Source organism: Engystomops pustulosus, chromosome 7 (assembly GCF_040894005.1).
Source record: "Engystomops pustulosus chromosome 7, aEngPut4.maternal, whole genome shotgun sequence".
Classification (NCBI taxonomy): Eukaryota; Metazoa; Chordata; class Amphibia; order Anura; family Leptodactylidae; genus Engystomops; species Engystomops pustulosus.
In genome coordinates this window covers 108625230-108652268 of record NC_092417.1, presented here as the reverse complement: position 1 = coordinate 108652268, position 27039 = coordinate 108625230, and the positions used below count along the sequence as shown (strand labels likewise).

The 27039-nt window shown below is 41.2% G+C and overlaps 1 protein-coding gene across 13 annotated transcripts in view; it reads right to left on the bottom strand.

Annotated features, from left to right (window-relative positions):
* The window catches only part of WWOX (WW domain containing oxidoreductase), a 799245-nt gene that overhangs the window by 528515 nt on the left and 243691 nt on the right, over positions 1-27039 (bottom strand). For all 13 annotated transcript variants that reach the window (XM_072117500.1, XM_072117505.1, XM_072117499.1 and 10 more), the window contains exon 7: positions 15925-16013. In XM_072117500.1, coding sequence (XP_071973601.1) covers positions 15925-16013 — 89 coding nt within the window. The remainder of the gene's footprint in view (positions 1-15924; positions 16014-27039) is intronic.

The window sequence follows — 27039 nt, the reverse complement described above, 5'->3', positions numbered from 1 at the left end:
ATTTATTTAGACCACACAACACAATATCAAGAACTATTTAATACCCATAACATCCACTTGCCAGTAACTCCAATGGTGTGGAAGCCCTGTGATACAGACAGATACATGGATCTTTGTGTTATAAGTGATGCAGCAAGTCATTTAGCATGATTGTCATGACAAGGTGACTTGAGGGATGTGAGCAGTTTCTGGTCACTTGTCAAGTGACCCCTAAGCCACTCTCGATAAAATTCTACAGGAATTAAATGGGAGCACCAGAAATGTAGCCCCTTGCTCCCTCGAGCAGCTGCTGCCTGTGCTCTCCCCCCATCTCCTGCCTTGACTTCCATGCTATGTTTATCATAAAAAAACAGAAGGAACTGAAAGGTTCACTACCTGTGCGGTGAAGCCAAGTCCCCTGTTAGAGCAAACAAGCCAAGACATAATTCTTCAAACACTATCTGTTCATGTTATCCTAAAGTGACCCTATCACAACCCTATCAGAAATCTCACCTGAATTATTTCAAGAACTGGAACTTCAACCTGACCTGTGATGTCCATGGGGACAAGGACTGAATTTTAAATCCAACAGTGAACTGTGAATTCAATGTAGAACATTTTTTTTTCGAGTCTGTAAAGGGAGACTTATTGAAGAATTTTTGTTTCCATACAGTACACGTCTCAGCTTTTCTTTATAATGCATGCTCTAAAGCCTGCGTTGCTTTTATTATGTTGTTAACTAGGTCTATAAAACACCAAGGACGTTCTCAGATGAGTGTCGTACTGACTACTGGTCACACTAATAATTTGCCCTATAGCTATTGTAGGGAATGGGGCTCTGTGCAATTAAATAGGAATACTATAAAGTGACCGGGAAGGTCAAAATTCCGTCCCCAGGTTTCGATCTGAACGATTATTATGAAAGCAATGCTTCAATGCAACTATAATCTAGAAAATAATCCTTACACAGGGAAAAGCAGTTAGGACAGACATGTTTTATACAGATTGTGGAACATTGTATAGAAAAATGCGGACAAGATACAGCACATACTATATACGAAAAAAAATTAAATATAGTATCTTCACACACATTTAGGTTACATTCAAACAGTCACCGCAATGGAGAGGAGGAGTGGTGATCCCTCCCCTCTCCACAGCGATGCAGAGCGCCTTAATACGGGGAAATATAAGAAATGTCCTATCTTTTCCCTGTGTACGGTGCCTGTGCTCCATGCGCCCATTGCCACTCCATGGGGGACGTATGTAGGGTCGCAAGCTTTTAGACAGGAGAGACAGAGGTTTCTAACAGAGCCTACAATGCAGATGTGAGCACAACCTGACAATTTTGTCTCTGTGTCATTTTGTAACTTTTTGAAATATGTTTTTTATGCATTACACCTTACACCTTTTACGCATCACATCTTTCAATAGGCTTTGGCTTAAACCAGTGGTGGAATAAGTGTCCCTTGGTCCCTGGGCTGTTCACACGACTAGGGCACCCCCAAACCAACAATAATAATGAACCAACGTATAATTTCAGGACTGAAGCACCTGTCTTTTTCATTAAAGATGTATTCCAGGAATAAGCATATTTCATATGGGGCATTAAAATATAAGCTATTATGTAATAAGTAAAAATTTCCTCCACAAAGCAGAACAATCTGCTACATACACTACAAGGAAGAATCAAAACACTACTGGCCATTTAAACAGTCCACTGAATTTGTCCCTGTGGAGGAGACACTGGCAAGGTGTCTGCTGGTCACATGCCCACTTCACATGTCCTGCACCTGATCATGTGATCATCACTATGTGCAATGAGTAAAAGTGTTGGACGACACAAGAAACGCGTAGGTCAAGTCAGGCTATACCTACTACCCTGAAGCAAGCTATGTGATACAAGCATTTTTTTTAATCTAATGAAATGGAATATGTATCCGCAATAAAAATAACGTTTTAACTATCCCTGGATTTGGATGCTGGATTCTTCAGTTTGGCTATCTCTGACCCAAAGACTAAATAAGAGGTATCAAATTGGACAGGAAAGTGAAAGCCATGAAAATAAACCACCTACAAAGTAGGACAACCCCATTGTATTCTCTTCCAGCTTCCCAGTACATTGCATTGAATGTTAAATGGCGCCACTAGGAACTATCTCACATAACAAGCTATCATACATCTCTGGAAACTATAAATATTAAAAAAATATTAACCCCTTAACGCTCTGCGCCGTAGCTCTACGGCGCAGAGGTATAAGGGAAGTATGAAGAGGGCTCACGGGCTGAGTCCTCTTCATACAGAGGTGGGGGTTTTTGCATTTTGCACAAAACCCCCACCGCTAATAACCGCGGTCGGTGCTTGCACCGATCGCGGCTATTAACCCTCTAAACGCCGCCCGCAAAGTCGCGGGCGGCGTTTAAAAGACGGCGGCGCGCGGGCGCCGCCATCTTTTTTTCGATCGCCACGCCCCCGAACGTCATCGGGGGGCGGCGATCGGTTACCATGGTAGCCTCGGGTCTTCTCTTGACACGAGGCTACATGGTTTATGCAGGTTCGTTACAATGAGCCAGTGGCTCATTGTAATGTAAGACCTGCAAAAACGCCATATATTGCAATACTGTAGTATTGCAGTATATGGTAGGAGCGATCTGATCATCTAGGGTTATTGTACCCTAGATGGTCTAAAAAATAGTGAAAAAAAAAAGAAAAAAAAAAGTTTAAAAAATAAAAAAAATTAATAAAATATTAAAAGTTCAAATCACCCCCCTTTCCCTAGAACGGATATAAAACATAACAAACAGTAAAAATCACAGACATATTAGGTATCGCCGCGTCCCAAAATGCCCGATCTATCAAAATATAAAAACGGTTACGGCCGGCGGTGACCTCCGAGGCGGGAAATGGCGCCCAAATGTCCGAAATGCGACTTTTACACCTTTTTACATAACATAAAAAATGAAATAAAAAATGATCAAAATGTCGCACAGACCTCAAAATGGTAGCAATGAAAACGTCGCCTCATTTCGCAAAAAATGACCCCTCACACATTTCCATGCGCCAAAGTATGAAAAAGTTATTAGCGTCAGAAGATGGCAAAAAATTTTTTTTCTTTTTTGTACACATTCGTTTAATTTTTGAAAATGTATTAAAACACAATAAAACCGATATAAATTTGGTATCACCGCGATCGCACCGAACCAAAGAATAAAGTAGGCGTGTTATTTGGAGCGAAGAGTGAAAGTCGTAAAAACTGAGCCCACAAGAACGTGACGCACGTGCGGTTTTTTTTCAATTTTTCCACATTTGGAATTTTTTTTCAGCTTCGCAGTACACGGCATGTTAAAATAAATAACATTACGGGAAAGTAAAATTTGTTACGCACAAAATAAGCCCTCACACAGGTCTGTACACGGAAAAATGAAAAAGTTATGGATTTTTGAAGTTGGAGAGCGAGAAATGAGCCGGAAAACCCTCCGTCCTTAAGGGGTTAAAAGTTATGGCTACCCCCCTCTCCCTCTCATAGTGTTGGCCCCTGTCCTTCATTCCCATCATAGTGTGGCCCCCTATCCTCCAACCCCCCTCCAACCTCCTCAAAATGTGGCCTTCTGACCTCCATCCTCCTCATATTGTGGCCTCTTGTCCTCCATCCTCCTTATATTGTTTCCACCTGATCTCCATCTTCATAATTTTGTGGCTTCCAGTCCTCCACCCCCTCACATTGTGGCTCATGTCCTCTATCTTCCTCTTATTGCGGCCTCCTGACCTCCAACCACCTCATATTGTGGCCTCTTGTCCTCCATTCTCCTCTTATTGTGACCTCCTGATCTCCATCTTCATAATTTTGTGGCTTCCAGTCCTCCACCCCCTCACATTGTGGCTCATGTCCTCTATCTTCCTCTTATTGCGGCCTCCTGACCTCCAACCACCTCATATTGTGGCCTCTGGTCCTCCATCCTTCTCATATTGTGCCCCCCTTTCTTCCATCCCCCTCAAATAGTGGACGCCTGTCCTCCACTCCCCTCATATTGTGCCTCCTGCCTTCCTTATTTTATTGCTTGTTGTCCTCCATCTCCCTCGTATTGTGGCCCATGTTCTCCATCTTCCTCATATTGTGTCCCTCTGTCCTCCCTACTCCTCATACAGTATCCTCCTATCCTCAAAACTCCTCATACACTGCCTCCTGTCCTCCATCCCCTCATAATGTGGCCTCCTAACCTCCATTCCCATCACATGTCTTTCATCATCCTCATTTTTGTCCTCCACTCCCCTAATATAGTGACCTGTCCTTCTCCCCCTCATTTTCTGGCCTTCTGTCCTCCATCTTCCTCATTGTGTTGTCTGATCTCCTCCACCCTCCTCATATTGTGACCCATGCCCCCCATACTCCTCATACAGTATCCTCCTGTCCTACAGTGCAAACTATAGTTATGTTCAGACAGAGACTAAGGGATCGAAAAAACGTACTGCAAAGTATGGTTATTTGCATAACTACATATTTAAGGAGAAGAATAAGATTGCTATCAAGCCCAAACTCTGTGTGCCCCCTCCCCCGTCCGAACTCTGTTCGCCCGCCAAGCCAGCGGACCACCGGCAGGAACAACTGCCCGCCAGCACGGCCACCACCTTGGACATCCAAACGTAACCCAAGTAACATTGTATAAATTTCTGTGTTTGTGTGTGTATATATCTCAAAATGTTTCCCCCCCTTTATTCTTTGGTTCGGTACAATCACAGTGATAACAAATGTATAGGTTTTATTGTGTTTTTAATCTTTTCAATGATTAAAACAGTGTGTACGAAAAAAGAAAATAGTTTCACCATCTTCTGATGCTAGTAACTTTTCATACTTTAGTGTACGGAGCTGTGTGAGGGGTCATTTTTTGCTAAATGAGCTGACCATTTTGAGGACTGTGCAACCTTTTGATAACTTTTTATTACATTTTTATGTGAGGTAAAATGGTGTAAAAGTGCCATTTCGGACATTTGGCTATTTTCTGTCATGGGGTTCACCACCGCTATTAACCTTTTTTATATTTTGATCTGGCATTTTGGGACGCAGTGATGCCTAACATGTTTGTGATTTTTACTGTTTATTTAGTTGTATACCAGTTCTAAGGAAACGGGGGTGATTAGAATTTTTAGGTTTTTGCAGTATGTGGCATTTTTACAAGCCACTGGCGCATTGTAATAATTCTCCAGAAGCCATATAGCATCCAATCGCGGCTCCCCGATGATGTCAACAAACATGGCGCGCCCACTAAATCAATGCTAGCACCAATCGTGGGTATTAGCAGTGGGTGTTTGCTGCAATATGCATCGAACCAAACCTCTGTATGAAGAGGTATGAAGAGGGATCACCCCACGACCCTCTTCATACACTCTTGGTAGCTCTGTACAGTGCAGAACGTGAAGGAGATGTAAGTATATAAAAGTGTGTAATTGTATAAATATGCTTGTAAAAAATATGCACCTTTTTTTTCAGGGGAAGGGGGCCCTATACAGAAGTTTGGCCAAGCCTCTCCTAGTTACGCCACTGTTTTTTATGTTTGAAGGTCAGTACTATTTGCAATTAGAGGGGGCTCCTATGGGAGCTAAATTTCCCAACTCCCTTGCAAATATTTATATGACCCAATTTGTGGAACTGTATATCTTCTTTTCCGGTAATCCTTTTTGGTCTTCCATAAAATGGATAGGAAGCTATATAGGTGATTTGGTGTGGATCTGGGAAGACACTGAAAATAATTTTGACAGGTTTATCTTAACAACAACCACAATAATTTAAAGTTCACCCACCAGTTTGGAGGTACACAAATTGTATTTCTAGATGTGGTCTTGAGGGGTGCAGGAGACAGAGTGGTGGTATCCCCTCACAGAAAGGAGGTTTTGGGTAACTCTGTTCTCCTGGCATCTTTGAGTCACCCTATACATGTCATAAATAATATACCATATGGTGAGATGACTAGGATCAGGAGCAATTGTACTGATGATCTGGAGTTTGGAAGAGAACTTGATGAGCTAAAGTGTAGATTAAGCCACAGACAGTATAATGAGTATATTTTGAGTGATATGGAGAAACAAATTAAAAGTGTGAAGTGATCGTATTTACTAGTGGATCAAAGTAAATACGAAATATAATAAAACGCCATTTGCCATTATTGAATCAAGATCCAGATGTGCATAAGAACATGGCAGCAGGTGTCAGACTCATCTCAAAACGGGCTCCAACCCTTGGCACTAGACTTTCGCACCGTGTTTTTAGTAGCCACAGTGACAAGTCTAGAAATCAAACTTGGTTAGATTGTGTGGGTTCATATAAATGTGGCCATGTACAGTACAAAGCTTGCAAGTACATTACTGTGAAACAGTTTCATATAAAATCGTTTATATAGTGTAATACTAGTAATATTATATATCTAGGCAGCTGCACCCTATGTCGGAAACAATATGCAGGTTTCACCACATATTGAGGCTCTCAATATCTCAGCTGTCTCCAGACATTTTAAGGCTAAGCAGAGGGGATCCCTTTCGGGATTTGAGTGGAGAGGTATTGAAAAAAAAGTACGTAGACCTCCAAGAGGGGGAGATTTGAAGCATATTATTCTCAATCGGGAGTCATATTGGATGTTCGTGCTGAACAAACGACAACCAGTAGGTTTAAACTTCAGACAAGACCTAATTATGCAACATTGATTTGTTAATACGCATTGTGATAATAGGGGTCTTTTTTAGTAAGTATTGCTGCTGTTCTTTCCTTTCCTTTTTCCACTCTATGTCTGAACATAACCATAGTTTACTTTTTTCAATCCTTTAGTCTTATTAACTACTGACACTTGATGGCACATAATATACAAAACATTTATTAGAGCTTGTCTCAAGAGAATATAAATATATGTATTGTCTAGTGAATACGATATGTGCTGAGTTTTTTGTATATGAATGTACTGTTCACCTACAGTGGATCTGGAGCAGGGAAGAATCTTAGGTGCAGTTACCCAAAGTTGTGAGTGTATATTTTTCTAATCATGTAATGTTTTATATTTATATTTTGTTATTCTTGCCCTAATGGGTTAAATGTCACTTTTCAATTTTAATGTGAACAGCTGTAAAGAGGTGGAGTATGTGAATATATATATACTAGTTGTATTTTCCTCTTCCTTTATACCATGATTAAGACTTTAAGTCGAAACGCGTCGGTGTAAGAGTTTCTACATATGTGCACCATGGAATTTTAAATCTCAATAAAAGGACTTTACTTCACTATTCATTGAAGTGCTGAATCACAATCGTTTTCTTCTACTTTGGCACCTGCTTTGGGGCGTAGGTCTGTGCGCACTCCGGATGTGGAAGAATCAGGTGAGCTGAGTATATGGACTTCCTCATACAGTGTCCCCCTGTCCTCCATCCATCTCACATTGTAGCCTCCTGTCCTCCATCCTCCTCATACTGTGTCCCCATGTCCTCCCATCTTCCTCATACTATGGCCTCCTGTCCTCCATCCTCCTCATACACTGTCTCCCTGTCCTTCATCCTCCTCATACTTAGTCCTCCTGTCCTCCATCCTTATCATACTGTGGCGCTCTGTCCTCCATCTTCCTCATTCTGTGGCCCCCTCTATTCCATCCCCCTCATATTGTCGCCCCTCTACTCTGCCAGAGATCGAGGGACAGCGGGGAAAAACTGAGACCGAATCCGGGACTGTTGTGAGCTATGCTTGATTTCTTCCAGAGATGTTGCCCAACATGAAGGTTGCCTATTAGCTGAATTTGAAATTGCAACTCAACCTAATTTGAAAGATTAAATGCCAGGCAATTTATCAAGAAACACTGCCATACCTATCTACTGGTTGTGAGTAGGATTGTAACTAATCCCTACATACTGATTTTATACTGAATGCTAATATAAACGGTACCCGACTTAATAACACCCGACTTACAGATGGACATCTCTGTCCACTGTAAGCGCTGGGAAAGCTATCTGAAAGCTGGTAATCTACAAAACTTTAGTCCCATGCTGCAATGATCACCTATAAGGTGTCTGTAATGAAGCTTTATTGATAACCCTTGTTACCTTGTCCCTTGCATACAAACTTAAGTTAAGGAAAAACCAATCCTATATACAACCCAGTGGCTGCCTCTGCTGGTTAAAAGCCATTGACCGGTATGGTACAGTTTTTAGAAGAAAAAGCCAAGTTTAATCATTTTGAACAACCCTTTAAAGGACACTTATCTTCAGAAATCTACTCATTAAGGTCGATTTCTAATGGTAGGTTTTAAGTAACTGGTTCTAGGGCAGTGGCACGCAGAGACCTCTCTCCACTGCCGTCTCTATATAAATCATTGGAGCTCCGGGTCAGGCAGAAAATGCTGCCACTCACCGAGAGCTCCAGTGATCTATCATACTGTAGGCTTCATCTGACCTGCTCTGTGCTCACTAGTGCTGCCTTAGAGACGAAGCAGCAGGTCAGCGCCCGCCCCCCCACTCCCCCCTCCACTGCAGCCCGGGAGCACGAGGAGAATGAGGTAGAACTGCGGGAGCATACAGAAGCCTGTGCCCAGTACAGATAAGTGCAGCAGGCGGGCAGGAGCTGCTCTGTGTGTATTTCACAGGCAGCAGTCAGATGGCTTTGGGACACTAAACAACTATAGGTCCTTATTGTTTAATGTCCCAAATTTCCAGGTGTGACAGCTATCCATAGAGATGGCTGTCATATGTGGCGATTTGATTGAAAAATTCACCTGCCTAATTCCCTGTAACATTGCTATTCATTGCTATCGCTGTATGGGGATAATGGCGGTAGTGATCCTCACTGTATTTGCTCCTGCTTAGTGATATAATTGATGATGTTGGTCTTTCAATGGTGGTCTGGTAATAATCAGTATGATGATATTCATCTTGTTGTACTGTACTGTAATGGTCATCATACTGCAGTTTTATATGTACCTCATAGAAGGGGATTGTCAGTAATTTTAGGCTAAATAGCCATGTTGGCACTTTGCGATGATTACACAGACTTTGGTTTGCAGTTTGTCAACTTGGTCTCTAAAAGGCTTGCCATCACTCTTCCAGGGTGTAATACCAATAACACACAATAATTAAAAATGCTACAGTTTAAAAACAAGGAATTGTAATTAGATTTTTCTAAAGTCAAATGGCATTTAGATTTCTATTTTTTTGTCTAATAGAATCATTTTTGACATTATTCAGCAATCAAAATATTGAACAATTGTCAAAAATATTATTTCTTATATAGTATAATATTCAATTTCTCATATCATAACAGACAATAACCCCTCCCTAATTGTGACTCCTGTTATATGGAATGGAAAAATTTTGATATCCATGTAAACAACACAATTACATGTCGAGAAACCTGCCAGCTAATTACGAGTAAGGCTGGCTCTGATTTATTGCTGCACGCCAGGCTTGTAAACTGATGGTGAAATGATTAGAAAAATATGAAATTGCCCAAGGGTTACAGACGACTGCTTTTAAAGACCATGGTCAAATCATTTTGACAAAAGCATTACATGTATTAGTACGTTACTTTTTCCCAATGACAGCCCGTTCTTCTGATTCCCTAGAGAAATACAGCACTGTAATGGAGTTCACAAAGTCCCCTAACTGCTGCATGCTTCTGTACACACCACGACTTGTGCTCAGGGAAAAAGAAAATGGGATAAAAATAAAAAAAGGAAAGGAAATAAGTGGCCTGAATACGACTGGGATTACACAGCTTTGGGATGTTGAAATGCAGCATAGCTAAAATATAAATAAGGTTTACATGGATAACAATGTGTATAATTAGGTCTACTGGGCTGAGGAACAACACACAGGGGGCGACATCCTCTATGACAACTTCTGTGGGCCAGTTATCCAATTACTAGAATATGTGAGCAATAAAAAACATCTATCCCGTATCTTTCTGACATCTTTCTATCTAAATTACATTCATATAACAATTTACATTTCATCTAACTATAACTATCTTGTTAAAGGAAGTAAGAAGACTCCTTGCCATTTAAGGCTACCTCTGCAGCTGTTAGGGGACTAACAGCCATTAATTATCCACCGGGGGATTCTGGGAAATATGCAAATATGTTTTGGCATACGGAAAACAATGGGGCTTATTTACTAAGGATCCGCCGATGCACGACATTTTTGGGTTTTGCGAGGCTGTGACAGATATTTAACAGGGGATTGTGTCGCATCCGACTGATTCGGACTGAGCACAGGATTTAACTTTCAAATTGTGACACAAGATCACCAGGAAGATCACTTACATGCACCAGGAAGAAGAAGGTGAGCGGGGAAGCAACGCATGCAGGATATCGGACACACGATCTTAGTGAATTGCGGCAGAGGGGATGACCGTCAGACCATGCACTTTCTGTGAACTCCTCCGGAAGGATAAGTAAATGTGCTCCATGGGTTCTCTTATCTACCTTGTAGGGCAGCCCCTTTAACATCATGTATGCCTTTTTACGGATCCCCTAATGAGGTGATGTGGGATAAAAAACAAACCAGTATATCTATTCCAAAAGGACTTTTCAATTCTCAACTGTTGACAGTACTGTATCGATGTGATTGTATCTCTTTAGTACAGTGTAGAGAACTGGTTCAGCAAAATGAGAGGCAAGAACCAGGCCAGGTAAGACGACTCCCTTATGCAGACTTTTTCCTGTCATATCTACCTAACTTTCATACATCTAAAATTTATCTTTGTTGCTTCTACTTATCATTCTTACATTTGTCTGTTTGTCTGTACAGGCGGTCCCCTACTTAAGGACACCCGACTTACAGACAACCCATAGTTACAGACAGACCCCTCTGCCCACTGTGACCTCTGGTGAAGCTCTCTGGATGCTTTAAAATAGTCCCAGACTGCAATAATCAGCTTAAAATTGTCTGCAATGAAGCTTTATTGATAATTCTTGGTCCTATTACAGCAAAAAAATTTGAAACTCCAATTGTCACTGGGGCAAAAAAAAAATTGTCGGGAACTACAATGATAAAATATACAGTTTCGACTTACATACAAATTCAACTTAAGAACAAACCTACAGTCCCTATCTTGTATGTAACCCGGGGACTGCCTGTATATCTTTCTGTCTATCTATAAATATATATATTATACTATATTTATTTTTCCTTCTGCCTCAAATTTATCTCACATCTATATCACAGGATCTAGCTCACATCCCTTTTTCTTTATATCTTTAGTACCTATTAGATCCAAATAGTTTTTATCTATAGATATATATATATATCAATGGAAAAGACACATGCAGCACTCCACAATCCAGAAAAGTTCAAATCAAGGTGTGAGTTATTGTGGCAATGTTTCGGTGTTGATCACCCTTTTCAATTAATCACACCTTGATTTGAACTTTTCAAGATTGTGGAGTGCTGCCTGCGACTTTTCCATTGCTTCATCTATCTAAGAACCCTGAGACCACGAACGTTCAGGCTGAGCTGTGTGACGTTTCAGAGGTATCTCCTCCTTCTTCAGACATCTGACCGATCGTGGTCTAGAGAAGCCAGGAATTGCAGCGTGATTACATGCAATGGACTGCCATTGAAGATTGGTGATGTACCGTTATTCCATTGTATTTTGTTAATATGAAAATAAATTAATCTTAGCAAATATTTTTTGGATGGGCATAATTTTCTTTATGATGTCCAGTCAGTCGACTCATACACAGGGCTGTGGAAGCCATGTACTTGTGTATGAGCCCACTGAAATACATGGGGCAGTGTGCCAACTTTCGAAACAACAGCTAGAACAAGGACAGAAATATTATTTTGTGCATGTAGCATTACTAGAAGTATCCAACAACCCCTACTAATCTTCGTCTACCTACCATATCCATCTAGTTAGCCGAGTTATTACATATCTGAACACTGATGTGTACAATAAATTATGATTCAAGTGCTCATAATGGCATGCAACTTTCTGTCTACATTCACCATCTATACTTTTTGCTCCATGTCCAAGGTCAGATAATTTGCTTTAATGTGATTTTATATCACAAAGTACTATTTGTCGAGGTAAGACTTTTCCCCCATTAGGAGTTGTCTGGGGAGCTTACAGTGTGTGTGTGTGTGGTCTGGCTCCTCTCCAAAATAAAACTGCAAGAATTAAACAAAAATAAAAGACAATGTAGTGTTTATTGACAGATGGATTGTCAGGTGAAAGCTACAACGTAGAGAAATGCGAGGGGCATGAGATGCAGGAAGCCGATAAAATAAAAACCAGCATTCAAAAATGTGAAAATGTTGCTGGACATAGTAGAATGTCCCCACAGAGCAACAGAACCTCTGACGTAAAGCCTTCATAGTAATAAATATAAAGGTGTCACCACCGGTATTCTATGCTGACATTTATTCTTCCAGGATCTTACCAAAGAATCCAATGACACTTCAAAGACAGACAGACTGACCACTCAACAGTGAGCTTTCTGACAAAATACATCTATGAAAGCATAGAATAAGACAGAGAATGTCACATGATTAACCCCTTAAAGCCATTTTCCAGTTTGTGTAGTAATTCCCTACACCCAATTGACTTTTTTTTCTTTTTTCAGTAAGAGAACCATATGAGTATGAGTAAAAAAATGTAGTAAATGTTTTTAGACTAAATCTATTGAATAGATATAGACATTATTTTTAATCAGACTGATTAAGAAGTCTGACCATACGGGAAAGCAATCCTGTAATGATTGTTCTACAGGGATAATGCTCCATGGTAAGAGACAACTCATAGATCTTAGACTCTACTGCTACCAACAGGCAAGTTGTGGCAATACAGTAAAGACCAGTGGCGTAACAAGACACCAGTGGGCCCCGATGGGACTTTGGATCATGGCCCCCATATAATTAAAATTGCGGTACCACCCCTGTCCCAAACATTACACTTAAAAATATTCAATATTCATTCCCCTACCTAAGAACACCTGACTTACAGATGACCCCTAGTTACAAACGGACCTCTGGATGTTGGTAATTTACTGTACTTTAGTCCCTGGCTACAATAAACAGCTATAACAGTTATCAAATGTGTCTGTACTTAAGATTTATTGTTAATGCTGGTTATGACAACACAACATTTTTAAATCCAATAGTCATTGACACCAAAAGAAAAAATTCCTGTGGTTACAATTTACATAAACCAAACAAGGCAAAATAAAGTGCATCGTGCAAAATAGCTATATATACCAACCAGGCTGCATATTGAACAGGAGATGTGGCGCTGTACCAGACAACCCCGACGCGCGTTTCGCCGTCGCTTCCTCAGGGGGTAAGGGTTGGTATATATAGCTATTTTGCACGATGCACTTTATTTTGCCTTGTTTGGTTTATATGACCTCCTACCAGGTTCCATGTTATTTAGATTAGGTTTATGTTATAACCTCTCGTTTACACTTGTAATATATTATATTGATTGACTTGTGTGTTACATTGAAACCTTATGTTTACACTTGTAATGTATTGACTGACTGTGGTTTACAATGTGATTGTACAGGATTGGCGGTGTACTTTTAGTCCACCAGGGATTGATTTTATGGGTTGTTTTTATTGCAGTGATCATATGTGTATTATTATTTTGTTCAATAAAATTCTGTGTTTTCCATACTATGGTATTTATGCATATATTCTGTGTACTTTGTTGTACAAGGCCTGTATATAGGTACATATAATCTGCAAAGCTGCTCCGGTTCGGGATCCATTTCCTCACCCTGTTGGGGTGGAGTTAGTTCACGAGACCTCAGCCTCCGCATCAACGTCCAAAGACGCCCGCCTCCCCCCCCCCCCCCGCCCCCGCTCCCAACGAAACACTTGACTACTGTCACAAGACCGGGAGGCCGTCGGTGAGAAGGGCCGACAGCAAGGTCCCTGTCAAACAACTAAAGAGACACACCCACTCGCAAACTGGACTATTCCATGGGCCTTAGATAGAGGTAATGCATTCATCTGTCGCTATGGAAATAGTGGTGCTTTCGCCACCCTTACTACAGGCGCTGGCTTCTATAACTACCATTATTAGGCTCTTCATTTGACATACAAAAAGAGATGTTTTGTTATATCCAAGAGCAGTTTCAAGTACACAACACATCACAAAAGTCCAACAAACTGTTTCTACACAGATACAGATGAGAGATGATGGATGATGAGAATCATGAGATGCATATAACACGAGACTACTATTACAGCCATAATATACACAGCTCTGCTATATCTCTCCTATAACACATACTGTCAGATATGCCATGCTTCCCCAGATAAAGATCTCATTTGTCCAAGGGTGGGGGCTAAGAGGGAGAGAGAAGCTCAGCGCAGTGTCAGACAGAAGATGTCTACCCGACCCTAAACTCAGAATATTCAAGGTCGGGTCTAGGAGCAACCAAATTGTGTACACCATCAAATCAAAACCTGTGATACAGCAGGGATCAATAAGTTACTGCTTAAATTGTTATGTTGGCACTTTGCAACATATAAATGTAGTTTGGGTACTTTGTCTCTAAAAGGTTCGCCATCACTGTCCTAGGGCTTCCCCAGATACAAGCTCTTTATTTAATTAAATTAAATACATTTTTGCCCAGGCTGACATTCGAACTAGAGACAGGAGCCTTTAACTGAGCTATAAGCCCAGTGATACATATCTAAGGATTTTTGGTAACTAAGAAATTATATCTGCCACTGTTACTTAATGCCCTGATATATAGAGAGGAATCTTCTCAGAGATTATTATTGTAATTATTGAGACTATTATTATTATAAATTTTATTATTTTTATTATTATGGAGACGATTATTAATAATAGTAAAAATAATAATAATCATCTCCATAATAATAATAGTCTCAATAATTATAATAATCTCTGAGAAGATCCCTCTCTATATACCAAGGCATTAAATCTGTGTCACAGTGTAACAGTAGCAGTGACAGTTCTTAGTTACCAAAATTCTTGAACTAGATAACCACTGAGATCATAGCTCAGCAGATAGAGGGGCTGTGTCATTATTGTTCATGGATAATGCAGGGTCTAGGTTCAAATCCCAGTCAGGATATATATTTTTTTTTTATTGAGATGATTTATATTTTTATAATATGGATAAAGGGGGTGGCGTGGCCAGGGGGTGATTGGGGGTGTGGCTTAGAGGGATCGCCGTGGCACGCTATGCGTGGCCAGGGGGTGATTGGGGGTTTGGCTTAGAGGGATCGCCGTGGCATGCTATGCATGCCGCCATTTTGTCCCTCTTGCCCTTTCACAAATGTTGGGATGTATGCTATTTATGGATGTCATTGATCAATATTTTATGATCTGTAACCCAATTAATATGGCTTTCATAAAACCAAAAATGCCACATCGAAATGGTATTTTTTTGAAGAAAGCAGCAGTTTTTTTTTTTCTTTTTAAAGCCCTGACAAACATTTTAAAGAGATTGAAGTCTCGTATCTGGCTACTACTCAGTCAGGACAAACAATGGATTTTATGCGCCAGGGAAAATTAAATGGCTGAGAACTGGTGGAATCCAACCAAACCGATTCTAAAGCTGCCATATTCCATGGAAAATATGGCACCTAGATTTATAGGTGTACCATATACAGGCGGTCCCCTACTTAAGAACACTCGACTTACATACGACCCATAGTTACAAACGGACCTCTGACTATTGGTAATTTATTGTACTTTAGTCCTAGGCTACAATAAACAGCTGAAACAGTTATCAAATGTGTCTGTAATGAAGCTTTAGTGTTAATATTGATTCTTATGACAACCCAACATTTTTAAAATCCAATTGTCACAGAGACCAAAAAAGTTCTGGCTGGGATTACAATGATAAAATATACAATTCCGACTTACATACAAACTCAACTTAAGGAAAAACCCGAGGACTGCCTGTACCACCCTTTTTTTCATTGGTTCTGCACAAAAATACTTACAGGTTTTTGCTCCTAAAGGCTTCAGCAAAGCTTTGCACACTGCAGAGGGAGGCGAGATCCAGGCACATGACTTCTATCTTAGCTTTGTGCTGCAAAACATAAAAAAAGTAAATGATAAATAACCTTAAACTTGGATGAAGATATCACATTACAATTAATGTGCTGTGGAATATATCTAAGTCCTAGTGCTTAATATAAAATGCCCAGATTAGTTGTAAATCACTCAAGTGAATGAGGGACGAGTGTTCACTGCCAGAGGTAGCATTGTAGTACTGCAGAACGGCTAAACACAGTGCATAGGTGTCTAACAAGTTTATTAAAGGCTATGAATTAAAAAGAGACAGCGCCAAAGATCCTTCACTCTGTCAAGTAACACAATCCATCACAGAGCAAAGAATGGAACCATTTAACCATTTCCAGGCCAAACAGCCTGTGAGGTCCACATAATAGGGGAGTGAAAACAAATACAAAATCTCATTCACAAACAAAGGAAAATTTACTTACTGCCACCTAAAGAAGGTACATTCAGAATCCAACATAACCCGTTCAGTCCCCCCTCCCCAATAACTACCTCTCTAACCTATAAAACATCTAACTCAAATCTACTGCATATTTCTTTCTCTCATGTTAGATGTCTGCAATCCAGATATCTGCAGACAGTATATGGATACAATATCGAAAAAATTATCAATAAAATCAGAGAAAGCAAAAAGAAAGCACTTGAACCTCGCCAACAGTTTTTTGGTTTCTCCAACCAGCATGACACTTTGGGTGTATCGAGGCTGTGAGTATGGCTGGCTGAGGCTAGAGCCTCTTAGTGAATAGAGGTGCAGGACCGGCAGCGTTGGGAATTTTAAGACTGGCATTAAAAATGCCAGCCTTAATTAATTCTACTCAATGGGGGATATTTATCATACGCTGGCGCTCGTGCGCCAGCGTATGATCGCCCCGCCGCTGCAAATTCGCAACCCGATACATCAAGAGGCTTCTGCCTCTTGATGTATCGGGCTGCCAGCTGCGCAGCGTTTATCCTACGCCAGGCAGGGCCTATGAAAACTATGAAAAGTCGCCGGCAGCAGCGAGTGCGCGATAGTAACGCCCTGCGCCGGCCCACTCCCGTCTGGCCGCACCCCCCGCTCGGCCGGGAAAATAAATGCTTATTGCTAGCTTTTGCGATTATTTCAGGGCCTCTGCGCACCGCAGGTCCTGATAAATATGCCCCAATGTGTTCAATCTTTATTCATCCTCAATTTAAATCCATAAAACCACAGCCATCATCACACTCGTCATGGGGAGGATTGAGTCAATGCGTTTTAAACGCAACTGAATATCATGAGTAAGGCGCTCATGGTCAGTTTGAAACGTGTTGAATTTTGTTGTTTACTCATCTCAGACCTGTCATCTCAGACATCTAATGGGTCTCTCAAGATTTTGAAAAACAAAAATAAGAAAGCTTTATTCACCTTATGTGTCCACAGCAGGGGCATAATAAGACTGCATGGGTCCTGGGCTGTATTAATATAATAGCCCCTACAAGTATGGAATTACAGAATATCTGTAAATCTCTCCCTCTCTATTTTATATTATTAAGCCATCTACGTATATTCATCCATCTAGCTGATATCCATCTGTTTATTTATGTCTCCGTATATGAGCTAATATTAACACCCATTGCATCAGCAGGTGAGTCTTGCTATATCTTGATGGAAGAAATTGTTGAAGTATGACTTCACTCCTCGCATCTAGTGCTAATACAGGATCATGCCGTTATGTCTCGGCAGCCGCATTACAGCCATTTTTAGTGCAAATTTTTCTTTCTAATGCAAAATATGATTTACGTTAAACGTGGATAAAGCATGGATACATTTGCCTGAAAGATTGCAAGAAATGAGGAGAGCTACAACGAGTTGGTGCGTAAAAGCTTTCCATGCCATAATACTTATTATAATGGCATATAAAATAGTAAAAAAAATAAATAATACATGACTACAGGTAAATTTATATGACAAAGAGTACTTCAGCACACGCCATTACATTTGACAACATTCGATTTCTACGCGGACGATGCCTCTTAATAAAAGGAATTGGCATTTTTCCTAGTACAGGTAAGTAATATGCGCCTTTAAAAGGTGCTTTGGAGCACACAAGATGGCACATGCCCACTTATTAAATCAATAACCCAGCCCTGAGAAGACATATGAATGAATTTGAATACCAGGCTTCTTAGGCAAAAACATTTATAACAGCACTTAAACAATAAACTTGTTTTACAAATGGGTTAAAATGCTATTTATTGTATAAAAATATTTAAAAAAACATGTCTTCCAGTTTGTTACACCAGAAAATATTTTGTAACCCAAGTGCATGTACACAGAGTCTAAATAATACTACAAAGAGTTCTTAAAGGACAACTACCATCAGCTTAGTGATGGTAAATGTATCCTAGTAAGAAGTTTGTTTCTCAGGACTTCTTTTTTAATGAAAGTATATATAGAGTTCTACCAGTTATGTAAATTAGTCTGGGGTGCTCAAGCTACTTGATCCGAGCACCTCAGGGAGCCTAGTATTTAAATGTATGTACAACCCCTGTAGGGCCACCCATTACCATGTCTGAAGAGCTGATCCGTTACAAGTAGGATGTTTGACCATGTTACATTTGTGTATGTTATAAACTATGTAATGCTAACCAGCATAAAAAAATATTTAGCCCCATAAAAGAGACACCCAAGTCTCAGTAGTCTACAATCCATAATAATGAGCCCCGGCACGGGCTGGGAAGTGTAGACATGAACTGTGCAATGCATTAATCTTTCAAACACTAACAGATGCTGGCAGGGATTTAGGCAGGGATGTATTTACAAAGTGACAAATTATGTTTGGTATAATACAGAGAAAGTAAACGCACCCACAAACAGGCTGATAAATGTCAGCGGCACTCAAGACAAACGTTTCATTTTTATTATACTGTAACCACATCTGGGCATTTTTTTCCCCTTTATTACTGAATGCGAGACATTCAGTAATTTATTTTTGTCCCAGGAAAAAACAAGATCATATATGACATAAAGTAATAGGTAAAGGACCATTGATGTTCCTGGACTGCTTGCCCTTTAATAGTCGTAGGCAGCAGCTGTAAGAGAACAATAATAAACAGAATAAAATGCTGTGCAATATACATCCCAGTAAAAATCTCATCAATTAGCATTACCACAATAACCTATAATTAAACATTACCTTAGTCCATCTATTTTCCAACAATAAAAGAAGACACTTGCAATGAAGTTACCAGCTGAGCAATAAGCCAAAACAAAGAATCCTGTAGGACATATATGTAGGACACTCATATTCACATCAGATCCAAAATCTGAAAATATTTTCCCTGGGTTACACTGAATGTAGATATATATATTTTTTTAAACGGTTCACATCATATGAACCATATTCGCCGGTTCTGGCCCACATTTTGTGCAGGTAGCATCCTGGCTTACCCCTATGTCGCACAGAAACAAACTCTATGCACAATATAAACTTGTGAAAGTCGGTTGACCTCTCCAAGAGAGCAAAGTGGAATAGCCTCCAACACGAACTGCCATTGCTCATCAGAGATGCCACTGACAACAGCTATCCATCTATAACAAACTCAGAGACAGGACCCATCTAGAAATTAACACAAAAGCAGCAAAATCAAACTGGCAGCATGATCATTTTTATCCACACTTAACAAAACATCCTTCTGATTCAACATAGAACAACTAGGGGATTGCATCTTGGAGGCATGTTTCAGATGGAGGTACCTAAAAGAGTCCCTATGACTCACAGATGTGTCCTCCTGAAGTTTTTGGAATGTTTTGATAAGGCAATCCACTAGTAACTGGGACACACTCACCAAGCCCACTCTTTCCCAAACAAATTCACAGTCTATGTGCTGGAACTCAGTCAGAGAGAGATTGTGCCAAAAAGGTGCATATTCAGTAAACCTGGAAATTTCCTGCAGCTGCTTGACCTTTGCCCACACATTTTGAATTAAAAATAGCATGGTCATTGGGGGGATGTCCCATTCTGAATGCCATCAACAGATTTACAGCACATAGGTGGTGCCTAATCATGTCTGTTGCCACAGTTTGCACTCTATACTAGTCCCACTGCAGAAGATGCTATGCCTGGGCTGCCAAATAGTACAACCATGGGTTTGGTAATGCCAAATCACTATCTATTTTAGAATGCTGTAGAGTCTCTAAACATATCTGAGGTTGCCCTTTGCAGCAGATCAAGTTCCGGAACAGGGAGATGGGCTTATGGAATCAAGTAAGTGGTAGCCACACAGGGGAATTATGCAGAACATATAGTAGTTGGGGCATCACCACCGTCTTAATTAGATTTAGTTGGCCGATCACTGACAGGGGAAGTTTACACCAGCCCACAATTTTAGCCTTCATTTTGAGGAGCAGGGGAGAAAGGTTAAACTCCTTAAAGTCACCCATTCTGGTAGAGGCTTGGATGCCCAAACAGGGGAATAAAGACACCACAGGGATAGAGGAAAAACTTGTCGCCAAATCCAGCGGATCCACCAGCATAATAGCAGATATCTCCCAAAAACAACAATGCATTGTTCACATACAACGGAATCTTGTTATGTACAGAAGCATACCTAAATACCACTATATCAGAGGAAGCACGCACCACTACGGCCAAGGGCTCAAAAGCAATGGCAAACATTGAGATAAGTTACACCCCTGTCTCGTTTCCCTAAAAAGGCTAAACAAGTGTGACAACGGCCCATTAGCTCTCACTCATACCGAGATCTGGAAATATATAGACCTTGATGTAAAATTATGGCCAAAGTCCACAGCCTGCATTGTAAGCCATAGAAAGTGGCATTCTATATCAAACACCTTGGCCACGTCGAGCGTTAATATGGCTCTACGTCTCACATTGTCTGAGGGGTTTTGTAGACTGAGAAAGAGCCGTCTAATATTAATGGAGGTAGACTTAGTGGGCATATAGCTTGTTTGATCTGGAAGTATTATTAAAGATATCACTGTAATCAACTGATTGGTGAGAGCCTTTCCGAGGAGCTACACATCTGTGGAGTGAAGAGAAATGGGCCTATATGAGTCCAGGAGTAAGGGATCTACCCTTTTTCATAGCATCATTAAAGGGGTATTCCAGGAATCAGCATAATTCATATACTGTAAGAGTGTGAACCTAGGGGGCGTTGGAGAGCGACCCACAACCAGGGTTGAAAAGGGTAGAAAAGTGGTCCCTTGACCACTCCCATCCTTGGCCAACTCCAGAGGGAGAGCTCACAGCAAGCCAGTGCTGTGTGTCCTGCAGTCAGCAGGAGGACTTGGGACCAGTTGGAGACAGACAGGTGGGTCTGTCCCAAGAGGACTGGGATCCAGAAAGGACATTGTTTTGTTTGAGCTCACTGAGAGCCAGAGCGCTGAGGAGGAACCCCAGCAGTGTTCCTTGAACCTAGAAGGGAGTTAGGGTTCAAGAAGTGAGGTAGTGCCCTAAGTAGAGGCTAAGCTGTTTATTATTTTTGTTCCTGTAAATGTTTTAAAGCTGAATAAAGCTGTTTTCTTTTGAATTGCTACAAGCTCCTACGTTACTGTTTTTGGCGCTCAGCACCACAAAAGTCGCCTGTAAGGTCCAGAAGCTTCTACCTTTGATGCTAAGTTACCCCCAAACCCTACAATACAAGTGAGTCAGTAAAATAAAAGCTAATATGTAATTAGTTATTTAAAATTTTGCTACTGGCCCTTTAATCAGTCCATTAAATTCCTCCGCGCAGAGAAAACACAGGACAGAAGATGGCCGCTGGTCACATGTCCACATCACATGTCCTGCACCTGTCTGGGCAGGTCATGTGATCAGCACTATGTTTGGCTGTAGTCAGTTGGTTGCAGTGCATCCAGTACGGCCAGTGTTTTGGTGATGTACACATTATTACTATGGTAACAGAGCAGGACAGAGCAGATACAACATCACTGGGGCATAAAATAAGAGGAAGGAGGAGTTACTGAGAACTAAAGGATCAAGGGACTTGTAGTTTTCAGTGGCAGCCATCTTGATGATAACTGACTACTTTAGAGAGGCCATAAAATTTAGTGAATCATAAAATCAAACTATTTAAAGGGAACCTACCACCACAAATCTACCTATAAAGGTAGATCGGGTGGTAGGTGGATGTAAGGGACGTGAGGAGAGCTCTTTTTAGAGCTAATCCTCACGTCCCCGCTAACTTTTGGGAAACTTTATTAACCTCATATGTAAATTTAGTTAGCCGGCTACTCCACGCCCCAGTAGCCACATTACTCCTCCTACCCTGTTGTGTGCCCTCGTCTGACAAGCCGGCTACTGCGCATGCGCAGTAGCTCCGGCCTCGGAGCTGGGACTGCTCAGCCGGCGTTCTGCGCATGCGCAGAACGCCATCATATCGGACGAGGGCCGGACACAACAGGGTAGGAGTAATGTGGCTACTGGGGCGTGGAGTAGCCGCGCTGTGTAGCCTCGTGCCGGCTACTCCACGCCCCAGTAGCCGCATAACTAAATTTACATATTAGGTTAATAAAGTTTCCCAAAAGTTAGCGGGGACGTGAGGATTAGCTCTAAAAAGAGCTCTCCTCACGTCCCTTACATCCACCTACCACCCGATCTACCTTTATAGGTTGATTCGTGGTGGTAGGTTCTCTTTAAGCTCCATTTTGTGACTAATGACATTGAGTTTTGTTATATTCATTTATTTATAGCATCAAGGGTTTTTGTATCAGACGTTTATATTCCGGAATACCTCTTAAACCACTTTCAATAGTTTAGAGAGAAGGAGTTCTCTATACTTTTTAGATATTACAATTGCTGCCTTATCATCGACTTTGCGGCCTCCTCTAATTCTTGCAGTGTCAGGGGAGCGTCAAGCATGTCCCTATTTTTCCAAGACAATTGAGGCAACACAAGGTGAGACAAAAATCCTAACACAGTATCCTCATTGTCCTTACTAATGACTGACAAGAGATGTCCAACTCACCCCTTCTTCAAAATATCTCCTTTAAGCAAAAAGCCTATTCTTGTCAGCACTTTTAACAAACGATAATTTAAAGTATTGTGGGCTTAATATTAGTATTTTGCTAATAAATGTAAACAAATCTCCCCTTATACACCCCTTGGTTATCTCCCACACACAGGAAATAGAGGCAGTGTCACTATTTTCGCAAACAAACTGCTGCAAAGCACTTCTTAAACCTTCTGCCACCATAGGCACCAAATCGAGTAAACTTGCAGTTATTCCTGGTAGGAATAGATCAGTCAGCTTCCACAGGAGTATGTAGCTGCCACTCATGTTGATCCAAACGCTGAAGAGCAGAAGATGGGTCATCAATGAAATGTGTAGTCTTCAACTCCACCACATGGGGTCTGGCTAAAAAAATCACAGAGTAAGGAACTTGTATTCCACAAAGAAACTTTTTGATGTCAAACTTGGCACAACATTTTAGGGCCTCCATCGAATGTTCTGGAAACATAGATACTTTGGAATTATTCACAGCGAGATCACGGTGATCCCTTGTTAGATGCAAGTTGGAGTCTCAATCTTTAAAGTGGCGAACCTTAGCCATGATACGTCTAGTAGCACTCCCCAGAGGCATTGGCGCTAAGGCACTTGTGGGCTCTCTCAATAGCGTATAATGGACACAGGGCCTCTTTACCGAATTTCTGCATTCTACGCCTCAATGTACACAGTTGTGTTCCGCCCTTCCACCTTCTACGGAAAAGCCCACCAGCCTTACGTTATTCCACCTAGCCATGTTTTTGAGATTCCCGGTTTTATCACACAGACCCATGATCTCCTGCTGCACGTTTTTAGAAGCTCTCTTGCCCGTTGCCATATCATCCTCCTAATCAGAAGAAGGATTTTCCACTTTGCTGGTTCTCTCTGAAATTTTGTGGATGTTATGGTGAACACTGATAGTTCATCTCTCATCCCTCTATCATTGGATAGATTTTTGAAAAATATTTATATTTTGAAAGATATTCTACCTTCCCAACCTTTTTTTTTTTTTTTAACACCATGTATTTTTATTCCCACCCAATTTGGGTCTGAAAACTATCAAAAATGTGGATTCCATGATTCCTATTTGAGATGGGGTTGATTTTGTCACGTTTGATCAATAAAATTTATATCTTGCACATGGTCATAGGCGAAAGTGGAACAACACGTTGTGAAAGCATGGAATACTGGCTGGTATATTGAAGTTAAATCTCATGCCTGTATCAACTTATCAATTGTTCTTATTTTTGTCAAATACCCTGTCAATAATCCCCATCACTGTGCCAGCTGAGCACACAAATTACAAACCCAGCCCTGCTGAACTGACAATTGAACTCTGCTAAATCTGCATGAAAGTAATCATACTGCCTATTCCTACATTATGTATATGAAGCAAAAAACTCCTTAATAGTTCCAGTTAATGATTTTTAGCCCTTCACTTCCTGGGGGTAGGACTTTCATTTGGCACTGAAGGGGTGAAAGGATAATTAAGATGTTCTTTTTCTTTGCAAGGTTAAATTGTTATGTTCGGCAACTGTGAATAAAACCATTGGGAATAGTATCAAAGCGTATTGCAGAAAGAAATCTAGAAGGAAATGGATAAAACCCCAGCAAGTCTTTCCAAATGCAATTTCCTTAGTGTGACCAAACCAAGCTGGGCCGCAACATTTTTCAGAACAAAATGATGCCACGGAGGCCACTTGCGCAGGTCAGAACAGCTACGTCAGTTGTGTAAATGGGAGCGAACATCAGGAAAATGCAGTTTATGTCATGCCAAAACACGTGAGGAAAAAAAATGGGGGCTGCTAACATGACAAAACAGATGTGATGCAGCAGAAGGCAGCTGCACGAGGATATGTCGACACCATGTTGTGTCACCAACAAACCTAGAGAGGAGAGGAAAAAAATTCTCCTGGATGTTCTCCAGAAATTGAAAGGTGCAAACAAGCTGCCTAATCCCTTTGCCTAGATTGAATTCTTATGAAGAAAATAAAGTTTATTGTCTGGAAACAAAGAAAGCATGAGAAAAGCACTAAAGCAATGGAGGTGAACAATTAGACAGATGTTCACTTAAGGAAATAAAGAGAACATCGCACAAGAAATTTTACGAGAATACTGACAATTCCGCACCTCGTCAAGGGCACGGGTAAAGTTAAAGCCACTGAAGCTGCCTCTATTTAACTTCCCTGTAATTGCTGAACTTGCAGAACCATCACGTCAGGTAATGTGGCTTGTAAGAAAGTAGCATTTGGCTCATTTTAATATGTTTTTAAAGCAAACCTGTCACCAGGAATGTCATTTTAGCTGGTGATAGGTTCTAAAAGCCTACAATATGCTGTTTTTAAAAATGCTTAATAATAATTTTGAATACTGCCACTTCTTTATAAAACTGCATTTCACAGGACCTGGCTCTTTGCTAGCAACTAGTGATGAGTCCCAGGGGAAGGCTGAGGAAGCTGCAGCCTGGGTGAGGCATGTATTCTTCCAATCCTCCACACCAGCCCTCTTTCCTACTTGCTCAATGCACATAATGGGAAGTGAGAAGGGGTGAGGGAGCTAGATTAGTGTGGAGGAGAGGAGACTGACAGGGGCACACTGCAGATCTCATATTCCCCACCCCAACCCTCTGGGACTCAACACACTCTGCATGACAGAGAACCATGTATTGTAAAATAAGCTATGTTAAAGTACTGAAATTATTTAAAATGCTAAAAAAGGTATTTTTAAAATCAGCACAGCATAGGCTACCGGAACCAGTCATCAGTTAAATGGCATTCCTGTTGACGGCTTCTCTTTAATACCTTGTGTTTTAATAAGGGCAAATTCTTACAGCCATACATTATGGGGGATATAAATACATATATGGGTCCCATAATGGCTCAGGTAAACTCAATGATTGTGAGTCAGTTGCTTTGTACTCACAGAAGCCCGGAGAGACTAGCCGCAGTAGATCTAGGAAATGTGGAATGCACAATTTGTAGAATTTTCATTAAAATGATGGAACCAGATAACTTGGGTGCCACTAGTACCTTTTGCTTTAAATCATTCAAGCTTTTAATTGAAAATACAGCACTGTGACCAGAAATAAAGCAAACAGAGTTCATCACCACATTGATATCTTCCATTATATAAAGAAAAACCATAACAGTTTATCCCATTTCCTCTTCCCAGCTACCATCATGAACCCGGGTAGCATAGACACCTCATCCAACCCCTACCAACAAAAAATGTTCTGAAAAAAACTTGACTTGGCTTATACTTCTATAAAAAAAATAAATACTACCCTTTCCGACAACCCCCTCGCAGGGTTCTTCTTGCTTCTGGTCCTCCAGCTCCATTTTCGGGTCCCAGCAACATTATTAAGTCCGCCGATGCACATAGAATGAAGTTGGCAAGCGGCTGACTTTTTGTTTTCCGGCAGCATGCAGGGACCCAAAGATGGAGTTGGAGGACCAAAAGAAAGAAGAGTACCTGCGGATGCGGTCGTTAAGGGGAGTACAGAGTTCATTTTTTTTATAGGCTGGGCATACTCAGGGCTAGGGCTGATGGCTATATAGTGAGGGCAGTGGGCTGGCTGGCTATTCATTGGGTGCAGGGGCGGCTGGCTATATAGCAAGGGGCAGGGGCTGCTGGCTATATACCAAGGGGCAGGGGCTGCTGGCTATATACCAAGGGGCAGGGGCTGCTGACTATATACTAAGGGGAAGGGGCTGCTGGCCATATACCAAGGGGCAGGGGATGCTGGCTATATACTACGGGGCAGGGGCTGCTGGCTATATACTAAGGGGCAGGGGCTGCTGGCTATATACTAAGGGGCAGGGGCTGCTGGCTATATACTAAAGGGCAGGGGCTGCTTGCTATATACTAAAGGGCAGGGGATGCTGGATATACTATGGGGCAGGGGCTGCTGCCTATATACTAGGGGGCAGGTGCTCCTGGCTATATACTAGGGACATGGGACTGGCTACATACTAAGGGGCAGGGGCTGTTGGGTATATACTATGGGGCAAAGGCTGGCTGGCTATATACTAGGGCCAAGTAGCTGGCTAGCTGTAGACTAAGGGGCATTG